Source organism: Zeus faber (assembly GCF_960531495.2).
Source record: "Zeus faber genome assembly, chromosome: 6".
In the NCBI taxonomy this organism is placed as follows: domain Eukaryota; kingdom Metazoa; phylum Chordata; class Actinopteri; order Zeiformes; family Zeidae; genus Zeus; species Zeus faber.
In genome coordinates, this window is record NC_137201.1 from 23,964,340 (window position 1) to 23,986,004 (window position 21,665).

A 21,665-nucleotide genomic window follows, 5' to 3' on the forward strand; every position below is an offset into this window, starting at 1 on the left:
AACTTGTTTTGAGAAGTGACATTTGAATTCACATATAATAGAATACATTAAAAGCATTTAAACAACTAGATGATACAATATATATATATATATATATATATATATATATATATATATATATATATATATTTAATTTTTCTACTTTGAATTGCTGATTCAGAGGTTTCCTGGTTTGTTATTTATTTTTATGTTTTATTGTTTATTATATTATAATACATTTTTTGTACATTGCCATTGTTTTCTTATTTTTGTGACTAATTTGTATTCTCTATTATTTCTGATGTGTGCTGCTGTAACACTGCAATTTTTATATCAATCTAGCAATGAATCTGTTTACCCATCAACAGCATTACACAATTTAAACAAATCTGCCTCGTTTGGCCAGAGAAACATCACAAGTCATTCAAACACAGACAGAAAAATCTGAAATCTAAATATTCACTGACATAAATACAAAAAGTTAGCCAGCCAACCAGTCTGTCAGCCTTACAATTAAAGGGAACAGGTTGTCAGTCAGACAGACAGACAATTATATCCAGTGATATCCATCCAGTCAGTCAGTTAAACACTAAGTTCATCAGTCAATCAGTCAGACAGTCGGTCAGTCAGACAGTCGGTCAGTCAGTCAGTAAGTCAGTCGGCCTAGTGTTTGGGCAGGGTGGAGGTTCCTAGACGGGCCCTTTGTCTGAGCCGAGGAGCCCCAGACACAACAGAGGCCGGGCCCCTCACAATGGCCCTCCACACAAAGGCCCACACACTGGGACAATGGCCCCGGCCCTGAGTGGGGGGACGACGACCACGCCGAGGTTACCCACCTGCACACTTCAGGACGGCACACGCACGCACGCACACATACGCACGCGCGCGCGCACACACACACACACACACACACACACACACACACAAACATACACACACACACACACACACACACATACACACACACACACAAAATAAAATACTGCAGGTGTCGTCTTCTTGTATTTTGTAGGTGGCCCTCGTCTAGGGTTAATAATAACAAAGTTCCACTGAACGGGAAGATTAGTTTGGATTTAAAACAGAGAAGATATTGAGAAGTTCCACGGTGAGAGAGTGCTGCTGCCAAGGGATGGAAAGCTACTGCAAGGAAGATACTTTAAATTACACTGGTTGCTGTAGAAAAAGTCATGTTTGGAATTGGTCAGGTCACTTCACACAAAAATGCAATGCAAATGACAGGAGACTATGACTGTGTTATCAGACAAGGAAGATTTTAGCAGAAAAAAAAAAGTTTTTACCTCAATGATCTTCGTCATAAAGCATGGTACAATGTGTGTAAATGATAAATGTGATGTTTAATAATCATTACGTGCTCTTAAAAACATGTCATAAATTATTTGTTATTATTATAAATAATGTCATGTAAAAAAAAATCTCTCTCTCTCTCTCTCTCTATATATATATATATATATATAGTCACGCTGTTTAAGAAAACACCAAAGGCCCCTGTAAAAACCTTTTAAAAAAAAAAGTACAATTTCACTCAGGGAAGGTAAGTTTTCAAATGAAAATATGTAAAAAAGAAAAAAAAAAAAAAAGCCAAACTAAGTCATCAAAAGTACTAAAACTGTCTTTTCCGTCTCGATCTAAATATCCAAACCCTCGGATACTACAAGGTGACTACGAAATAAATTTAAAAAAAAAAATTACACACACACAAAAAAAAAATAGATATCTTTTTTTTTTTTTAATAACGGCATCGTGAGACGAGTCCACTCTACGTTCCTCCTAAAAAAAATAAATAAATAAAAAAATCCTTCCCAAAATGAGTCGACGTCAACGCGCAGCCATTTGAATGTGATTGGCTGCAGCCAGTGGTCTGCTTCCTCGGGCTTCAGAGTGATTGGCTGACGGAGCCGTCAGTCAAAAGCCCGCTCAAAACGCCCGTCGGCGCGTTCAGGGAGCGTCACTGCGTCTTCCCTGCCCCGAACCTCACGCACTTGGCGTTTCTGCAAGCGCTCAAAACACCTAAACGCGAACCCAGTACCTATTCATCAGCCACAGGATAATAATAATAATAATAATAATACATTTTATATAATTTCCTGAGGGTGTTTTAAATGTCCTTCAACTACCCCATGACTCTTTTTTTTTTAAATAAGATACAATAAATAATAATGCAGAGCTTCAACACTATGTTTGCATGAAACAAAACAGAAGCAACAAGAATAGATTTAAAATTCTGTTTTAATTGATTGCAACATTATTTTATTTTATTTTTTTTTATTACCACACATTACAAAATGCACATCAAATATTTTACCAGGCTCAGTTTGCAACCTTATCGATAAGAAAAACTACCAAAAATATGCTTTTACAAAATAGAACATTATAATAATGTAAATGCCACTTTGGATAACCGTAATCAAAAACCCATTTTTTTCTTATCTACATAAAAAAAGCTTGACATAAATAAGTTAGTATAATTTCTCAGTGTTTTTACAAAGTTATGTACATGTAGGTACATTCCAAAGATTTACACAAATACACAGGCATGGGACTGCTTTTCTGAGACAAGCATTTGCTTTTACTGTCAAGGCAACATTTGTCTCTTTGAATAAAAACTCTTATCTTATGCAAATAATCAGGGAGCTTTTGGATCCACACGTGTGCATCCTCAGCAGGTTAACAACATAGATGTTTAAAAAAAAAAAAAAAAAAAAAAAAAGAAAGAAAAACTGAAAAAAATATGTCTCTAGGTTATCACAAAGGAATACAATGTGAAAGTCGTTCAAGAGCCCTGGAAACCGTACAGAAACGTGTTTTTGGCATTGTAGGACATTCATCCCGTTTCGGAAAAGCTCCTATTTTTCGAAAAGCATAAGGCTGAACAGCGTCAAAGAGTGGGTGGCACGAAAACACGACCTGTGCAGTTTGCATTGTCTCTGTCCTTCAGTATCCGAGTACCTCACAACAATCACACCTCTACATGGTGACCTGGGGGATGAGTTTGAGTGATTAACAAATAATAATAATAATAATAATATATTCCAAAACTTAACACCATTGCATCATTTTTTTTTTACATAATAAATATTGGGGCAATTTGAAAAATATGACTTTACACAACAGAAGTGTATGCATGTATGTAAATCTTTTTTTTTTTTTTTAAACTGCATTTTCTGAGTTTCCAAAATCTGAAAAAGGAAGCCTGCACATTATGACACCGAAATGACCTTGAAAAAAGGAAAAAAAAAAAAAAAAACCCAACATATATATATATATATTAAAAAAAAGAAAAAAAGGGAGCTACAATTGTACCGTTCTTCACTGCAGGATAAGGGAGGTGACCATCTGAAGATACACTGTTAAGTAGAAGCCTGTGTTTGTAGCAAAGGGGACCGTGTCTTAAGCAAAACTGTTTTCCAAAAATTATAATGAGGGAAAAAAAAAAAAAAAAAAAAAGGAGGAACAGCATTTTGGAAACATGTATCAAACTACACTGTAATTCTTCAAGTCAAATCAAAATTCACACTTTTTTTTAACATAAAGGATTTGCTTTCAAATCATGTATTCTTATGTGCTACATATGGAGAAAATATATAATATATATACACGCGCACACACAAACACACAGGTAGTAAAAAAAAAAATTAAAATTAAAAAAAAAATAAAAATAAGAGCAAAAAAGGAATTTCAACCTAATTGCACACATGCTACATCGACTGCTTTTAGAGGCAGTAACTTTAATTTGAGTGCCACAAGTTTAGTGTTTCTATTCAGTGCTTCAACAGCGTCCCCCCCGTACTCAGGAGAGTTGATATGTTTCTCTTGCTGTGTAGTTCCTCTTCCAAGTCGGCCAACACTGAGCTCTCCCGCGCAAAAGCGGAAGTATATCTTCAGATCTGAGGGACAAATCAAATTGGGGAAGAGTGAGTGATTAGCGTAAATGTGACGGTCTTTAACAGGCCTTACATGCTGAGAAAAAAACAATAACACTTACAATAATAATAGTACGTTGGGTAAAGACTGGAGAGACATTTGCAGCCACATTCCAAATAAAGCAAATGCTGCTTATCATTGATGCATTTGTCAAAAATGCATGCACCGATACTGTACGAGCAAAATGAAGTGCAGATAATGATAATAAAAAAAGTTGTATCCATCTCATGCCGGAAGACTTCCGCCAAAAACACTTGTTTTATGCCTTTCTTTGTAGAGATAATGATATTTTATTACATACCACAACAACCGAATTCGCCCCCGGGAATTAATTCACAACTCCTTTTCAGCCTTTTCCCATGCATTTCGCTCGCTGCTTTGTGCCTTTATCAGTAATTACGATTGCAATTTGATTGCTTTCTCGTCGTGCAAAAAAACCCAGAGTTGCACGTTGCGCTTGCAAACGGTGCTGTAAAGACAAATAAAAGTTTATTGCAATGATGATAATAATAATAACGTTTTTAAGGTTATAAGAGTGTGTTGCAGGGACAGACAGATGTTGGACAGGACTGCGGTGCAGAGAGCCCCTCCCTCCCTCCTCCTCCTCCTGTGTGTGTGTGTGTGTGTGTGTGTGTGTGCGTGCCTGTGCGAGCGCGCGCGAGGGGGGTGGTTGCTGACGTGTTACTACTCTGTGTTCAGAGACTTGTTTACGGTTTCGTCGGAAACTCAAACCCCGCCGTGGCAGCGGTTGTAGTAAATGTCGCATTTGTGTTCCCTCTCACTTTAACCCTTTCAGCCCCCACCCCAAAAAATAGAAAAAAAAATAGTAAAAAAAAAAAACGAAAAAAAAACGGGCAAAAAGTGCACGGCAAAAAAAAAAAAAAATATATATATATATCAAAAATAAGACTCGGTACTTCTACTGTTTTACTACAGCTCGGCGGGACGACAACACGTTATTATATAAAAGTCAAAAGCTGCACAACCGCTTAAACGACCGAGAACGACAACAAGCTGCGTCCCATGCAAGCGGCGGATCCGAAATACTGAGTTGATCCGGCGGTTTGGGAGCCACTGACACACACCTCACTTTGTGCATGACGGGGTTAACACACACACACACACACACACACACACACACACACACACACACACACACACACACACACACACACACACACACGTTATGTGTGTTTCTTACCGTTTCTTATCCTCACGTCTGCCTCTGGGGACTGGACTTTCTGGGTGTGAGCTCCGCAGAGTGGCTCAAGTTTAGGCAACGGACCTCATCCGAGTTCGTGTGTGACCTTTTATTTTGGGCTGAGGGATCTGCGAAAAAAAAAAAAAAAAAAGTATAATAATAATAATAATAATATAATGAACAAAAAAAATAAAATAAAGGCAGCGGGCGTACGTACTCATAGTATCTGATTTAAAAGAAACTTTCTTTTATTATTTTTAATCGAGAGACGACACCCTTTCAAAAATAACTCGTGAAAATAATATTGAAATGTATTTTGGGGCAGTTCCACCGAAATCGCCCGTTCTTCGTATAAAATAATGGTGATAAATCCTCCCAAAAACGAAGGCCTATGTGTGCGGTGCAGCAGCGTTTAAACTCCGTCCGTCCAGCGTGCGGTGCTTGTTGTTGTTGTTGTTGTCGTTTCTGGCTCCGTACCGTGACAAGCGGGTCTCTTCCTCGGCCCGGAACACTGCTCCCTGCACTCCCTCTCCCGGTCCTCCTGGTTCCCCGGCGCCCCGCAGCTGTGATTCCCGTTCAGGTCCACCGTGTTATTCCCGGAGGAGCGGACGCCCCTCGCCGCCCGCGGCCGCCGGGTGTAGAAGTCGGGCACGTCCGTACAATCCACCGCCTCCCACTCGAAGCGCCCGTCGCCGTTCGCCAGGGGCGTGTGGCCGGCGAAGTCGAAGCTCCAACGGGCGGCGGCGGACTCCGCCACCTCCCGCAGGTGTCCCTTGAAATCCCTCCGCAGCTCGTCGCGATCCACGGGGCCAAACAGGCTCCTGCAGGCGGACGGCTTGGGGTGGTCCGCCACCCTGGCGTTGTCCGTCCGCTCCAAGGTCGGACTCCCGTTCGAGAGACGGACGTTTGACATTTTTTTTTTTTTTTTTCCTTTTTTCTCTCTCTTCCCCCAACGACGAGAGGGAAAAGCGGAGCCCGGGGCGGGGGACGGGGAGGGGGTCGTCGTCCGGAGGGAGGAAAAAAAAACAAAACCCCAAAAAAAACAGTCAGAAGCGCCGACCAGTCAGATCCGAAAAGAAGCGTAAAACGACGGGTTCGCAGAACGCGTGCGTGCCATGCGCGGCGGGGGGCGGCGGCGGGCGGACGGGCGGACGGGCGGGGGGGGGGGTCTCTCTCTCTCTCAACGGCAGTTTCCGCGGAACATTGGACGCGAGGTGCAGGATGAGAGCCGCTGCGTCCGCTCCGCTCCGCAGCCAGAGAAGGAAAAGCGCCGCGGTGCAGACGGACCCTCTCCAATATGGCGACGCGGAGATGCAGCGGCGTCCGCCGGAGGCTGACTGGGAGCCCGACGCGAGGCCCCGCGAACGACTCGTCCGGGGCGAACGAATCTTAGAAAGGAAAAAAAATAAATAAAAAAAGGACTCGGGAGTTGGGAGTCACACCGCCGAAGGGGGTTCGGGCGGGGACGCAGCGAGTGCGTGCGCCAACCCTCGGTCTATCAACAGAATATATATATATATATATATATATATATATATACACACACATTTATATATATTTTTAATGAGGCATAGTGAGGATTTACTGTCGTACAAGTGGGAAATAAGTCACATCCATTCAAAAGGGGCCTCAGTTATGTCCAGTGTGACTGGTCCGACACTTTCGCATTTCGCCAAAATAACTGATTTCGGGAGAAACGGCCTAAAAGACACAGTTTCCACACCGTCGTCCACGCCCCCCCCCCTCCCCCTCCGAGCGTCAAACCCGCCGAATCGGATGGGCGAACCGTCGGAAACAACCGATCGACTCCTTTACAAACCGGGTGAACCGCCGAGAGCCGAATCCGAAAAGGGGGAGTCGAACCTTTCGCCGCTCACTGGGGGGGGGCTGACACCGGGAGCTCTTTAACACGGAGGGCGCCGCTCATTGGCTGAAAACGGGTACGACCCGCCCACTTTTCTTAAAGGGGCCGCGCCGCGCTCACGACCCGGGACGTCAAAGTGTTTACGGGGCCCTTTTCAAGCGCGATGGTCGTGGAGCCCATTTATTTATTATTATTATTACTATTATTATTATTTTAAAACCACTACGAGGCAAACGAGTGAAAGCACCGCAGTGAGCGGCCCGTTTGCGCACACGACAGCGAACAACGCATCAATAAGTAATGCCTGGCAATTTATAATTCAGGGTTCCCAAACTAGGGTCGGCGGCCCCCAATGGTTGCGTGAAGAAATTGCAGGGGGGGTCCGCAGCAAAATAGTTTTTTTTTTTGCTTATTATACATTTTTTTTCTATTCATTTTTCCCCCTCACAACATATATAAACTCGTCACCAGGAATTAAGTCGATTTTTTGTGTTTGTGTTGTGAGATTTGCACTTGTCGCAAGAAAGGTTTAAGCTGTGTTATTTGTGTAGCCTAAGCCTTTGCACTCCACAAATCTACACGTTTATTATAGGCTAGTGATTTTTTTAATTTATTCATATATTATATCAATTTAAACTTTTCTTAGTCTTCTTATATTTATTGATGTATATTTATATTTTATATATTTATACACACATTTAGTCTCAACCAGAGATGAGTGTGTGTGTGTGTGTGTGTGTGTGTGTGTCCTGAGAAAAATATAAGGTTTTAAGAGCGATACTAAACTGTACCAAAAAATGCATCCCTCTTAAAAAATGACAGCGGTTTATTCATGCAAAATTAGTAAAACAGAAAGGGGCACTCATAATTATTACACCTAAAATGGTTTGGCTATTTTTAGTAGTACTTAATTCGGCCTCTCCTAAAGTTGTGGAAAAAAAACCAACTCTAAATTGATAAAAAAAATGTATATATAATCATCGTTTATTATTAAATAGGGAAACAGTATTTATTGTGTTCCTCTGGAGGAGATCCACTTGAGTTTTCTGAAAATCATTAGAAATAACCATTTACACCACTTGGTCTAAACCTTAGTGGGCTACTTTAAGAGGGATCTATTCGCAAATCAGGAAGATTTTTATTTTTTTATTCAATTTATTATGACAAATGTGTTGAAAAAATAACCAAATTTTAAGCATGCCGTCTTTTACCATTTAGTCAAACATCACACCTTCCAAAAGTTAAGGGAAAGAACAGCAGATACAAGTCTCAATATTTCCAGTTTTAAATTGCACACTGGTCCATTACTATTTTTTTTTCTTCACGCAGCAGCCCACCCACCCTGCCCCCAAAAAATATTGTTTATGTATATATGTCATGATGTACTTTTTATTTAAATTTCGATTGTTTGAGCACTGTCCCAATGACTGGCCGCTGTCTATATTGGGATAAGACTGCCCACTAGTGTCCATTTTCTAAAACTGCTATGATGCGATTATTAAAGACACCCGGCCATAACCCTTCTATCATGATTTTAATAAGATAAATTAACATATGCAAAACCATATATAAATCTGTAGATACATGATATACACACAATAAAGTCTACGACAATGGATGCAAGCCACGCCAGTCAGTCCATCCATCCATCCATCCCTCACTCACTCTGACAGGGTTTAGTTGTCCTGCGATCACAGATTGTCCGTTAGAATAAAGCTGGTCCTTGTCGAAGCGCGTTGGCCTCACAGTCCAATCCACTTGATGATGTAGAAGTTCCTTTTGCCGACCCGGAGTAGTGTCAGGCCGTTCGACAGAATGTGAATTTTAGGCACCAGTACCTGCTCTGGCTGATCCGTCCGGCTGTGATTGATCCACACCGCTCCCTCCGTCACCATACAATACCTGAAAAGACATGATATGACTGTAGGGTGAAGCTGTTTCACGAAGAACTCATTTTCACACAAATTAAATCCAATTAAATCCATCCTATCTATGAGGTGCAGTGGAGGGGGGGCATAATCCAGTTCCAAAATCAGTGATTGACCTGACATGCATGTCTTGTCGCCTTGCACAGACGGAGCTGTCAGGCATTTCTAAAAACCTTCCATATGCCCTTCTATGTTGTTGTTGCGATGGAACCACGGATGTACTTGCCACTTTTAGCGAGTTAACTGTTATTTTTGCTGTAAAGCTGTCACCGAGCCCCCCCCATTTTCCACCCATTCACACACCACCCGGCGGCCTGTCACAATGACACCAGAGATTTCTCCTGAAGAACACTGTAGCTCAACATGGCAGCAATGTGGACAAGATAATTACCGCTCTGCAGCCCTTTTTGGCCTAGGACCCCATTTTAAGGTCCCAAAATTCAAATTGTCCTGACAAATTGTCTTATTTTGTCCCCCTTTTATTGTTATATTGGAGCCAGTTCCGCTAATGTTATGCCTTACAATTCATTTTTGGCCAATAAGCAACAGATTTAGGCTAAATAAGAATATAGACTTTCAAAACTAACAGTGAATTACTGGTCAATGTGCAGATATTCCCCATTGCAAAAAGAACTGCATACGCTACTTTTATTACTGTATGATTATTATTACTATTAATATTATTACCATATAACTAAAAAATGATTATAAAGAAATTATATTTCAAACCCACTTACTGATTATTTATTAAAAAGTTCTATCAATCAAACATCATTATATCATACTTTAAAATGCCCCGTCACCCCAGGGTTGAGAATGTCTGCTCCATATAAACTGTCGTCCGTACCCTTTGGCCCCCTCGGGGATGGCGTGGACCTTGCGGCAGGCGTCCAGTACCGTGGTCCCAGGCTCCAGCAGCAGTTCCTGGAAAGGAGCCTCCTTGAAAAGCTCCTGGAGCTCCTCGTCATTCATCTGCTCCAAGGCCTTGACACTGCTGTGGTACAGAGCGTTGGTGCACCTGAAACACAAGACCGGGACAATGGCAGGTCTGTGTGATATGGAACCGTGGAGAGAACATATTCACAAAATGCAACAGAGCGAAAATCACTTCACGCGCTTGACGTACGTGACCTCAAGTGAAAATGACTGTTTCCAAAATCTACTCTGAAAGCCACCCAAAAAATGACTTCAATGGATATCAATGGAAATGGATCGACATCTGCTCATATGTTCAAAATAAAGAATTCAGCTCAGATCCATAACATTGTCCAATTCACCTTGGCTCTCTCCAAGTTGATGTGTGTCTTAACCGAGGTAAATAAATGCTCCATTTAAATATTATGTTTAACATTTCAATATGACTTTTCTCCCATTTTAATCCATCTCTCTTGGAAACATACAGCATGCTTCTATGCAGTGGAGCCATATTGGGGGGTTGGGGGATTTAGCTGTGACTGACGGGGGCCCGAAGAAATTATTAGGACAGTAGGGTGGGGCCCAATGTGATATATTCAGGGGGGCCCAAAATCCCTGGCAGGGCCCCTGCTCCTCTGTGTCAAAGAGCTTAATCAGTATGGCTCATGGTACCAGATCTTTATATTGTGGATATTCTCCGATGCAGTACAGTATTACACCCCTTTCCCACTGCACCAAAAACCCGGTAACACCCGCTCACATCCGGCTTTTGTCATCAGTGGGAAAGGGAAAAACCCGGGTCTCAGTCCCGGGGCCAAATGACCCTGCAATAGACACAGGTTTTAATCGGCTCCACCTCAGATCGGCTCTGACGTGAACAAGCCACCCGGGTCGACACGCTCGTTTTGGCTCCTTTACCGGCGCGACGCGCGTTGAAATTCCGGACACTGGCGCATAAATAGACAGTAATGTCTGTGCATCATTCTACCATTTCTTATCCCATTTAAAATCCAAAATGATAAGTTATTAACCTTTTCCCTGCACGGGGGACCGGGAAATGTTGTGAGTGCGGTGATCTCACCGTGAGGACCACAAAGGAGAACCCCCCCCCACTCCCCGCCGGTCCCCGGTCCCCAGTCCCCGCTCCCCTACCGCCGAAGGACTGGTATCCATGCTGCCGGTGCTCCAAAGCTGCTTCTACTGTAGTGTTGGGTCGTTCATGAACAACCCGATTCTTTTGAACGTCTCAAAATACTTTTTTCCCCCCCAAGTTTAACAGTTTTATGTCGTCGTTTGTTTAGGTTGCCTTCCCTTCTACCGTTTTGTTCCCAATCACACTGGAACCGTGACACGCCCCTTTTCCGGCATGTTCATGACGTCGAACGTGACACGCCAGAAAAAAAAAGGCATCTCTCCCGGAAGGGTGTCAATCACCTTCCCGGTACTACTGATTTTGGTTGATGATTTCGTTGATTTTGGTGTGAAAACGGTATCACAGCCCGATATCTGATAACAGAACTGGTATCTGCGTTTCCGCCGCACACGCTCCCCTCCTTTACCTCTTGGCGCTCTCCAGGCCCTCCTTGCCGTGGACCAGCTTGGTCACCTCTGCTGCCAGTCGTTTATGGGCGAGCCGCTTCCCCGGATCCTCCCGCTGCTGCTCCATCAACCTCTCCACCTCCCCCAGGGGCAGGAAGGTGAAGAGCTTCAGGTACCTACGGCGTGGACAGACGGGCGGAAAAACCCACTTCCTTTACACTCTATTAAGGCGCTTGGGCCGTAGAATTAGATGGTAAACCAATATCATAAATAAACAACCGCTCCCCACCGTTCCACACTGGCGTCGGGCTGCCGGAGGAAGAACTGGTAGAGCTCAAAGGGAGAGGTCTTCTCTCTGTTGAGCCAAACGGCGTTCCCCGCCGTCTTCCCCAGCTTGTCGCCCGTGGAGCTGGTCACCAGGGGCACGGTCAGCCCAAACACCTCGTCACCGCTCACCCTGGCAAAAGACGGGACGCAACGGAAGTTCATCTCAAAATGTATTTCGTTTTAACTTCGCCTTATTTTGTGACCTTTTCAAAACACAATTTAACAGAATTTCAGGCTCGTTTTTTGGAGAGAAAAAAAAACCTCCCTCTTTTATTTAATGAGGTATTTAAAGGTAAGTATAAAGGTAAATACTGAATGTTTGGTCAGTAATGGGTAGAAACAGGGCGGGTTATGAACTAGATGATTCTATGAAGTGTTATTACAACGGTTTCCTTTAGGCCGGACAGAAAGGTCAGCGATTAGGAAGCGGAATAGGTCTGACCATTACTTCATTTCACACTTCTTCAGTTGGCAACTAACAGTACGGAATGATTTTACCCCGATTTCTCTCTACAAGTAGGAACGCAGGTGAACATAGAGGGGGTTTGGTTCACCCAGAAGCGGTAAGTGTGCCAGGTTAGTATGAAGGGTCAGGGCTTTCGTGAGGTCAGGGATGTTGACTCTCGGGCAGAAGAACTTGACTCATTTTGACCCCCCCCCCCCAAAAAAAAGTAGATGTATGGATGAATAAAATGAGAACATTTTAGTGTTCGAATTAAGACCACGTCGCCCACTTAACGACTCTTACGTGGGATATTGAGAAAGGTGACATTGTAAGGCCCCGCAGACATCCTCCTGAACACCTACTTGTGGATAAACTCGTGCCCGGACATGAGGTTTCCCAGCTGGTCGTTGCCCCCCAGCTGGATCCTGCAGCCGTACAGCTGGTGCAGGTGGTGGAAGTCGTAGGCCTGGAACACCTGGTAGGTGAACTCGGCCAGGCTCATCCCCTCGGGGCTCTGCAGCCTGGAGCGCACGCTGTGGCGGCTCAGCAGGCTGCCCATGCGGAACCAGCGGCCCGTCTCCGACAGGAAGCCCACCACGTCCCGGTCCCTGTACCAGGAGAGGTTGTTCAGCACGGTGGCCGTGCCCAGCATTTTGGAGCCGTCGTGGAAGTTGAGCTCGTGGTTGACCACGATCCGCTGGATGCTCTCCCTGATGCCGCGGGTGTTTTCCTCCAGGGCGTCCGCGGGCAGCGGCTCCCTCTCGCCGCTTTTCCCACTCGGGTCTCCGATCTGCGCCGTGGCCCCGCCGAGCACGGCCACCACGTGGTGGCCCGCGCTGCGGAAGTGCAGGAGGCCGATGAGGGCGAGCAGGTTCCCCACGTGGAGGCTGTCCGCCGTGGGGTCGAAGCCGCAGTACACCGTCTGGGCGCCGGACTGCAGCAGCCGGGCGAGCCGGTCCTGCGTCGCGCCATCCTCGGGGAAGGAGTCCTTCAGGACCCCGCGTTTGCTCAGCGACAGCAGCAGCCCGCCGTGGGCGGCTGGGGAGCGGTGGAGCTTCGACCGAGAGGACAGGCACAGGCGCGGCCGGTGCCGAAGGAAACACGACCCGTAGCGTGACAAATACGCGCAACTCCTCCGCACGGGCGCCGCCATGTTGGAACACGTGACGAGACGGAAGCCAGGCGGATACCCGCGGGGTGCGTGAGAGCGCCCCCTCGTGTTTTTTACCGCGTACTCACTCCTCCCACTCCGACACCCGCATCGCGTTCGCCTCATCTAAGTGCACTCGTACGAGGGGAAGCCCCACATCGACGTTTCCACTGTAGTAACGTTTTAAATACTTGCTCAAAGCGGAAAAGTAACGCGTCAGAGCCTATGACACGGCACAAAGTGACGCCCCCCCCCCCCCGCACATTTCCGCGCACAACCCGATTGGAGTTTACGAAAATGAATGTGACACCCACTGACTTAATCACTGGAATCATCAACGAACAGGCACCACAAACACCTCCGTGATTCCCGTGACGGGTCTGTCGAATGTCACGGCTTCGTGGCGACAGAAAATGGAAGGTGAACGTCTCGGGGGTCGTTAAATGTCACGCACATGCCGCCGCCGTCCAGGAGGCGGCGGTGCGCGGCAGGAGGCGTTTGTGAGACGCTCGCCGCTCGCTTGAATAAAACGACCTTTGACACTCATTAGTGAAGCAGTGAGCAAACGTTTATTATTTTTACATTGATTTTTTTTGTTTAAAGATTCATTTTGGTTTGCCTTTCGCGGCTCAGAGGTGCATTATTTAATACCACAAATACATATATTTCATTAAATACTATTATTATTATTATCATTATTATTATTTTTATTTTTATTTCATATATTACTATGAAAATAATCATGACTTTGCTGGAAACAATTAAAAAAAAATGTATAGCTTTCCCAGAATGGCAAATCGCAGCGATCAAAGGGGGGCGTTCCTACTCCTTGTGACGTCACAGATCCGCGCGTTGCGCTTTCCTTCTTCCCCCAATGGGGCGACTCGTAAGGAGAAGGGAGGACACCCTGACGGACAGGTTTGTTTTTGCACCGCACCGTAACCCTGTGAATGTCATATGAACTACAATGTTCATTTTGTATTTAACTTGAACCTTTTGATTCAAGGTTTTGCGAGGTTTTGCCTTTTAAAAACCTGGGATGTCCTGCAAAGAAGAGCGTCTGAGAGCACATTAAAATGGTCATCTTTGCGGGACTTGTGTTCCGGGGTTTCTCCGAGGGGATATGGGTTTGGACCCGGTTTCTTTCCCCATAAATGAAAATAGAGCTGAAATCCCAGTCCCACTCCCGTCACCCAACTCCCGCCTCTTTACGATCTTTGACGTCTTTATTGGACTATAACCAGACACCGGGCGAGAAGGCTCAGAATCCAGAGAATATCCATATGATGGGATATTTCACTGATTCTCTTGAGAATACGGACCAAACGTAATGAATATCCGGACATGTGGATATTTATCATATACAGGCTAATATACAGTGGGGCAAAAAAGTATTTAGTCAGCCACCAATTGTGCAAGTTCTCCCACTTAAAAAGATGAGAGAGGCCTGTTATTTTCATCATAGGTATACCTCAACTATGAGAGGCAAAATGAGGAAAAAAATAATCCAGAAAATCACATTGTCTGATTTTTTAAGAATTTATTTGCAAATTATGATGGAAAATAAGTATTTGGTCAATAACAAAAGTTCATCTCAATACTTTGTTATTTACCCTTTGTTTGCAATGACGGAGGTCAAACGTTTTCTGTAAGTCTTCACAAGGTTTTCACACACTGTTGCTGGTATTTTGGCCCATTCCTCCATGCAGATCTCCTCTAGAGCAGTGATGTTTTGGGGCTGTCACTGGGCAACACGGACTTTCAACTCCCTCCAAAGATTTTCTATGGGGTTGAGATCTGGAGACTGGCTAGGCCACTCCAGGACCTTGAAATGCTTCTTACGAAGCCACTCCTTTGTTGCCCGGGCGGTGTGTTTGGGATCATTGTCATGCTGAAAGACCCAGCCACGTTTCATCTTCAATGCCCTTGCTAATGGAAGGAGGCTTTCACTCAAAATCTGACGATACATGGCCCCATTCATTCTTTCCTTTACACGGATCAGTCGTCCTGGTCCCTTTGCAGAAAAACAGCCCCAAAGCATGATGTTTCCACCCCCATGCTTCACAGTAGGTATGGTGTTCTTTGGATGCAACTCAGCTTTCTTTCCCCTCCAAACACGACAAGTTGAGTTTTCACCAAAAAGTTCTATTTTGGTTTCATCTGACCATATGACATTCTCCCAATCCTCTTCTAAATCATCCAAATGCTCTCTAGTAAACTTCAGATGGGCCTGGACATGTACTGGCTTAAGCAGGGGGACACGTCTGGCACTGCAGGATTTGAGTCCCTGGTGGCGTAGTGTGTTACTGATGGTAGCCTTTGTTACTTTGGTCCCAGCTCTCTGCAGGTCATTCACTAGGTCGCCCCGTGTGGTTCTGGGATGTTTGCTCACCGTTCTTGTGATCATTTTGAACCCACGGGGTGAGATCTTGCGTGGAGCCCCAGATCGAGGGAGTTTATCAGTGGTCTTGTATGTCTTCCATTTTCTAATAATTGCTCCCACAGTTGATTTCTTCACAACAAGCTGCTTACCTATTGCAGAGTCAGTCTTCCCAGCCTGGTGCAGGTCTACAATTTTGTTTCTGGTGTCCTTTGACAGCTCTGTGGTCTTGGCCATAGTGGAGTTTGGAGTGTGACTGTTTGAGGTTGTGGACAGGTGTCTTTTATACTGATAACGAGTTCAAACAGGTGCCATTAATACAGGTAACGAGTGGAGGACAGAGGAGCCTCTTAAAGAAAAAGTTACAGGTCTGTGAAAGCCAGAAATCTTGCTTGTTTGTAGGTGACCAAATACTTTTTTACCGAGGAATTTAGCAATTAATTCATAAAAAATCCTACAATGTGATTTCCTGTATTCTTTCCCCCCATTCTGTCTCTCATAGTCGAAGTGTACCTATGATGAAAATGACAGGCCTCTCTCATCTTTTTAAGTGGGAGAACTTGCACAATTGGTGGTTGACTAAATACTTTTTTGCCCCACTGTACCATCCGGATATGTCCTTGAGGCATGTACCGTGTCCCGATACGACATCTATCTCCTTCATGTCATATACAGTATCACGTCCTGATACCACATCTATCTCCTTCAAGTCAGAACCAGATCTGGGGAACTTAATCAAAATAAATCTTTGTAAAATAAATGTAATTTGACGTCTTTCAGATACTCAAAGGGGGGAAAAGAATACGATGTGGAAAAAACCACAGCAGCACTAATTCTCATCAATCCTAATTCTTATCAGCCAGTACAGGACTTTAAATTCAAAAAAAATCCTCCCCCCCCCCCCCCCCCAAAGTCTCAGGATGAGCTGGCAGCCTCCCGCCGAGATCACCTACGACTGCCTCCGCTTCCTCATCACGCACAACCCCACCGAGGCCCAGATGGAGCGCTTCATCGAGGACCTCAAGGCCCACGGGGTGCAGACCCTGGTGCGGGTGTGCGACGTCACCTACGACAAGGCCCCCGTGGAGGACCAGGGCATCCAGGTCACGGACCTGATCTTCGAGGACGGCTCCGGGCCCCCCGAGCAGGTGGCGGATGAGTGGCTGAACCTGCTGCAGGCCAAGTTCAAGGAGGACCCCGGCTGCTGCGTGGCGGTGCACTGCGAGGCCGGCCTGGGCCGGGCCCCCGTGCTGGTGGCCCTGGCCCTGATCGAGTGCGGCATGCTGCACAAGGACGCAGTGCACTTCATCAGGCTCCAGCGGCGCGGGGCCTTCAGCGCCAGGCAGCTCCAGTATCTGGAGAACTACAAGCCCAAACTGTGTCTGCGCTGCAAGGACGCCGCCAACCAGAGCTGCTATCTGCAGTGATTGAATCAGCAACTCCTCCCAGTTCTCACATCCACCTCAACAAAGAGTAGGGGGGAGGGGAAAAAAACCTCCTCCTCCTCTCGTTCAAGCTTTGGAAACTGAAAAAAAGAAATGAACGGATGGATGAATGAATAAATAAAAAACAAAAAAATAATGAACAAACAAATCGATAAATAAGTATTTAAAATACTCGTTCCACCTCTGCCACACATATATACAGTTTAAAAATATATGTATATAGAAATTGTATTGTATTTACATGAGTTAATATAATGGAATAATTTATTTGATAACTTTTAAGTAGTGAAAAATGACTATAGCACTCAATAAGTAAAATAGTACTTATTTTACTTATTGACCTAATCTAATGTAAATATAGTCAATCTGAGGTGGCTGCATACAGTAGAAACAGGAAAGGAAAGCAGATCAATGTGTTTTAATTACAAAGTGTGCAAACAAACAGTCTGCTCTTGGATATTAAAATGCATTTATTTCGAAAATCATTCAATGTCAACTTGCGTCATTGTCGAAATGACCGAATGTTCATTCGCCAAACGTTTACAGTATTTTCATCGAACTGCACCAACAGTACACATTGACGAGACGCCCAAAAGATCGTCTCCATCGTCTCTTTGCATGACACTAGTCACAAAAAAAACAACAACAAAATAAACCCCCGACAACACTGAATCAATTCCACGAAATCTGGAAAAACAAACAAACAAAAAAAAATTACAAAAATCAAATAGCTTTCCTATGACTGCTGCCCCTATTACATTTTTACCGTCAGTATAGAAGATATAATGAAAATAAACATTGTAGTATTAAGCGGTATTGTCTCTATCCGAGGAGGCCGAGCAGAGCGAATGGGAATAACAGTACCTCGCTAAATCCTGAGCTAGTTTCAACGAAGGAAGACTAGGTTCCCTGATACACCTCAAAAGTCCCTTGTTAATTCAACACAAAACACACATTCCACACAAGGGTCCACAGACTCAAATTCATCCGCTAATTCACAAGACATGTCCTCCGGGTTTTGGCTCTAGTGTTTGCAAGCCGTCCTGCCTTTTTTTTTTTTTTATTCATCATTATTATTTCTCCAATTCTGCTCTTGCAAATGTGTCCTTCTCCCGTTTCGCGTTCGTCGTGTTATTATTCTCTGTCCGCGTAGCGGGCGACTCGGGAGTTCCAGCGAAATTCGAGCTGGCGACACCCGTTCAAAGCCAAAGTAGAAAATTGTCTTTGCTTTGCGTCTCTAGTATGGCGTGGTCATTTGCTAAGGCACAGAATCGCTTTGTGTGATAATCTCGAAGTATAAACCGCGGAACCCCGAGTTCCAGGTGTTTTTTATTTTTATTTTTTTATACAAAAACAACTGTACAGGGATGAATAGACATTCGGTGAGAAGTATTATTCCAGGCAGCTTGGAGGTTGGTAATCTACTCGTGGCATGACAAGGTTTGATGAGTTAGTACAATATAGCAGCGAGTGAGGTCTAAAAGTCAGCAAAACAAGCAATACAAAAAGGAGAGTGCGCTACAAAACATAGTGCATTTGAGCTGCTGCATCGATATTGTGTTGCGGGTCAAGTCATGAGTGCATTTTGTCTCTTGTGATCAAAACAAAAATATTGTCACACACACACACACACACACACACACACACACACACACACACACACACACACACACACACACACACACACACACACACACACACACACACACACACACACACACAGGGTGGAACATGAGGCAACTACAGAGCATTTCTGGCAATTCTAGTAAAATTCTGAGTTGACGCATCTCCATGAGTCTTGGATGTGTAACCTGAGGCCGCGCCGCTCCGAGGTCCACATCTCTCAAGAACTAAAAGAATTGCACTAAATCTCTTAAGCAACAGAGGTCGGGGGTTTCCTCCTTTCAGTCGCAGCTGGCGGCGCGCCGGAGAGGTCCCGTGCACGTACGCCTCCAAATCCAAAGTCAAAAGGGCTTCTACCTGAAGAGGTCTCGTGCCTAACGTGGAAATCAACGAAAAAAAGGAATGTCCCAAAGGGGATTCAGATCTGTAGATATTCATATATTCATAAGTTGCCTTGTTAACCTCAAATCTATTTACATTAAACTCTTTAATTGCATTGTTACAAAGAGGAAAAACAAACAAACGTAGTCTCACACACACACAAACACGTGTATATATATATGTATATATATATACACACACACATACATATATAAACATAAACACACACACACGTGTATATACATTTGTATATATATATATATATATATATATATATATATATATATATATATATATATATATATATATATATATATATATACACACATATATATATATATATATATATATATATATACACACATATATAAACACGCACACGCGCGCACACACACACTTTAGATTTAGTATAAAAATATTGTCAAACTCAATTAGAACAATTAGAAATTATGCGGCGCTTTAGCAAAAGAAGATACATACCTACATTTACTGTACAATTTCACCGTTTACACCAAACAGAGGAAAACAAAATGGGATCGTCATTAGTACCTTGTATCCCTCCTGGTTTAGAGTCGGGGCATGCAGTCAACATGATCATTTCAACTATGTACACTGTGTTTATACGGCGTGGTATGAACCAGAGGATCCAGGTCCATTAGACGTGACCAATTTAAAATGAAGTGATGATTTGTTAAATAACTCAATTGAAGAAAAGAAATAAATTCAATAATATATTATCCAAGCTATAGCTGTACATTCCCAAAGTATCATTTGTGGAGGTTATCTGCCAGGCAACGGCAGTGTTAGTGCAAAATCCAAGAAAATTTAGCTTTTGGACGCGCACGCGACGAAGCTTTGACTGAAATATTTTCAAAGAATATATTGACTCTACAGTACGACATTTTGTTTCCCCACCACAAAACAAATATTCTCATTGGACGAGATGCCTTCAGCGTTTCCATTTGGTTGCTCCACAACGGTTTATGAGCCCTTGTTTGCTTGTTGGGAGCACAGCTAAAAACACATTTATAAAGTAAATGCACAGCCCATCACATCAGAAATCCAAGAGGCAGAAACCCCGTGGGTGAAAACGGCAACGGTTCCGATTAAAATCAACCTCTTTTAAAAATGAAAACGTCCGACCCGCCCATCCGCTCTACGCATCGTCCGCCCCCGTAATATTCAGATTAGTCTCAGAAGAAAGCAGTAATTAACAACGGTGATAACGATGAACGATTTGAACTTGGTATTACTAACAGAATATGCTGCGGTGAAGGCCCGTGAGATAGAGGCCAACAAAGCCGTTAAAGGCACAGTGTAAAGGCAGAGCCGGAGGACACTGGAGCGCAGGGAGACGACGGGAGGAGCCGCGACTGACAGCGATACTTAAAAGGAGCGGGAAACGGTGTCAAGTTGCGCCCGAGGCCGAGGAAAAACGACGCGTGGCCGCAATCGTCGACGGGGAGCGGGGGGATCGTTGTACGTTTAAGTTCTCGCTATATCGTTGAAAGTTGTCCAAAAAAATAAAAACTAAAAAAATAATAACAATCTAAAAATGGGAGGCGTCGTCGGGGAAAACAGCCAGGGGGTTAGTGTGAAGCGGGTGTTGCCGACTGGGGGGGAAAGGGGCTTAAAACTCAATTTGACACCGGTACGGTCCTTTAAAAATGGATAACAGATGTATGTTAATACCCGGGGTGCGTGGACAGAGTGAGAGAACACAAATGATTTCCCGGGCGGGGTGTTTCTGAGGTTGCGTTGCGGTCCAGCCTGAGGCCGGCGGCTCGCGTGCCGGGATACAAAGAAAACAAAGATCGAGTGCCCCGCCGGTGGTGCCTGCGTCCCGCTTCACCTTTGCATTGAGGTGCGCTGTGGAGTCGCTGAGTCCCGAGCGACCTCAAGCCTCCTGCTCATTTCGGGATTTATTCTGAGCAACGTTTTTTTTTATTTGTCTTTTTTTTTTTTCGAAAGCGGCGGGGGACTGCTGCGATGACGGAAGTAGCGTCGTTGGTTGAACCGATTTTTAAGTCCCGAGTGAATAAAAATGTACGTTCAAGTTTGGTCTTGGTGGACGCAAGAGAGAAAAAAAACAAACACAATATGGATCATTGTTACAGATAAAATATGGCCTAAAGAGCAAAAAAAAAAACAACAAAAAAAAACAAACGCCTCCTTTAATTTTGAGATCCCAAAGTCCAGGCTCTTGATGTACTGGTGGTTGACAGGTTGCGTAAGGAGCAGTTAACCATCAGCGCAGTGGCAGGCGACTGGCGGACTGGGATCTGATGACATCATCAACAGGGCGCAGCCAACAGGAGAAGCTGCCTTCTGGAATCCTTGCACTTGTGTTCCAACTTTGCTGCTGGCGCTGAATTCACTTGGGTGTCGATCGCTGCAGACCTACGTACATATGGCTGTTTTTCTCGCTGAGTTTGGTTAAAAAAAAAAAAAAAAAGATATATATATATATATATATATATATATATATATATATATATATATATATATATATATATATCTTGGACTTGTAGCGTCCCGCTGGAGTG

General features: G+C 44.2%; 3 protein-coding genes across 3 annotated transcripts; 1 reads left to right on the forward strand and 2 right to left on the reverse strand.

Annotated features, from left to right (window-relative positions):
* Positions 1-2,208: 2,208 nt before the first annotated feature.
* Positions 2,209-6,215, reverse strand: cdkn1bb (cyclin dependent kinase inhibitor 1Bb). Its single transcript, XM_080002198.1, has 3 exons — positions 5,600-6,215; positions 5,123-5,250; positions 2,209-3,884 (listed from the first exon to the last, which is right to left on the reverse strand). Exons 1-2 carry the CDS (start codon positions 6,033-6,035, stop codon positions 5,135-5,137), a joined length of 552 nt encoding a protein of 183 aa, XP_079858324.1. The 5' UTR covers positions 6,036-6,215; the 3' UTR covers positions 2,209-3,884; positions 5,123-5,134.
* Positions 6,216-8,475: 2,260 nt separating this feature from the next.
* yars2 (tyrosyl-tRNA synthetase 2, mitochondrial) lies at positions 8,476-13,293 on the reverse strand (the record flags this gene model as incomplete). The annotated part of the gene is made up of 5 exons (XM_080002891.1): positions 8,476-8,888; positions 9,762-9,932; positions 11,389-11,544; positions 11,658-11,825; positions 12,503-13,293. The coding sequence occupies 5 exons, from the start codon at positions 13,291-13,293 to the stop codon at positions 8,729-8,731; spliced, it is 1,446 nt and encodes a 481-aa protein (XP_079859017.1). The 3' UTR covers positions 8,476-8,728.
* Positions 13,294-16,590: 3,297 nt separating this feature from the next.
* LOC307232011 (protein tyrosine phosphatase type IVA 2-like) lies at positions 16,591-17,097 on the forward strand (the record flags this gene model as incomplete). The annotated part of the gene is made up of 1 exon (XM_080002892.1): positions 16,591-17,097. One exon carries the CDS (start codon positions 16,591-16,593, stop codon positions 17,095-17,097), a length of 507 nt encoding a protein of 168 aa, XP_079859018.1.
* Positions 17,098-21,665: the final 4,568 nt, after the last annotated feature.

Bases quoted from the DNA above. Each gene is read 5' to 3' on its own strand.
- cdkn1bb (XM_080002198.1), bottom strand. From the start codon at position 6,035: ATGTCAAACGTCCGTCTCTCGAACGGGAGTCCGACCTTGGAGCGGACG. The intron at 5,251-5,599 runs GTACGGAGCCAG...TTTTTTTCGCAG, and splicing joins GAAGAGACCCGCTTGTCACG to ATCCCTCAGCCCAAAATAAA.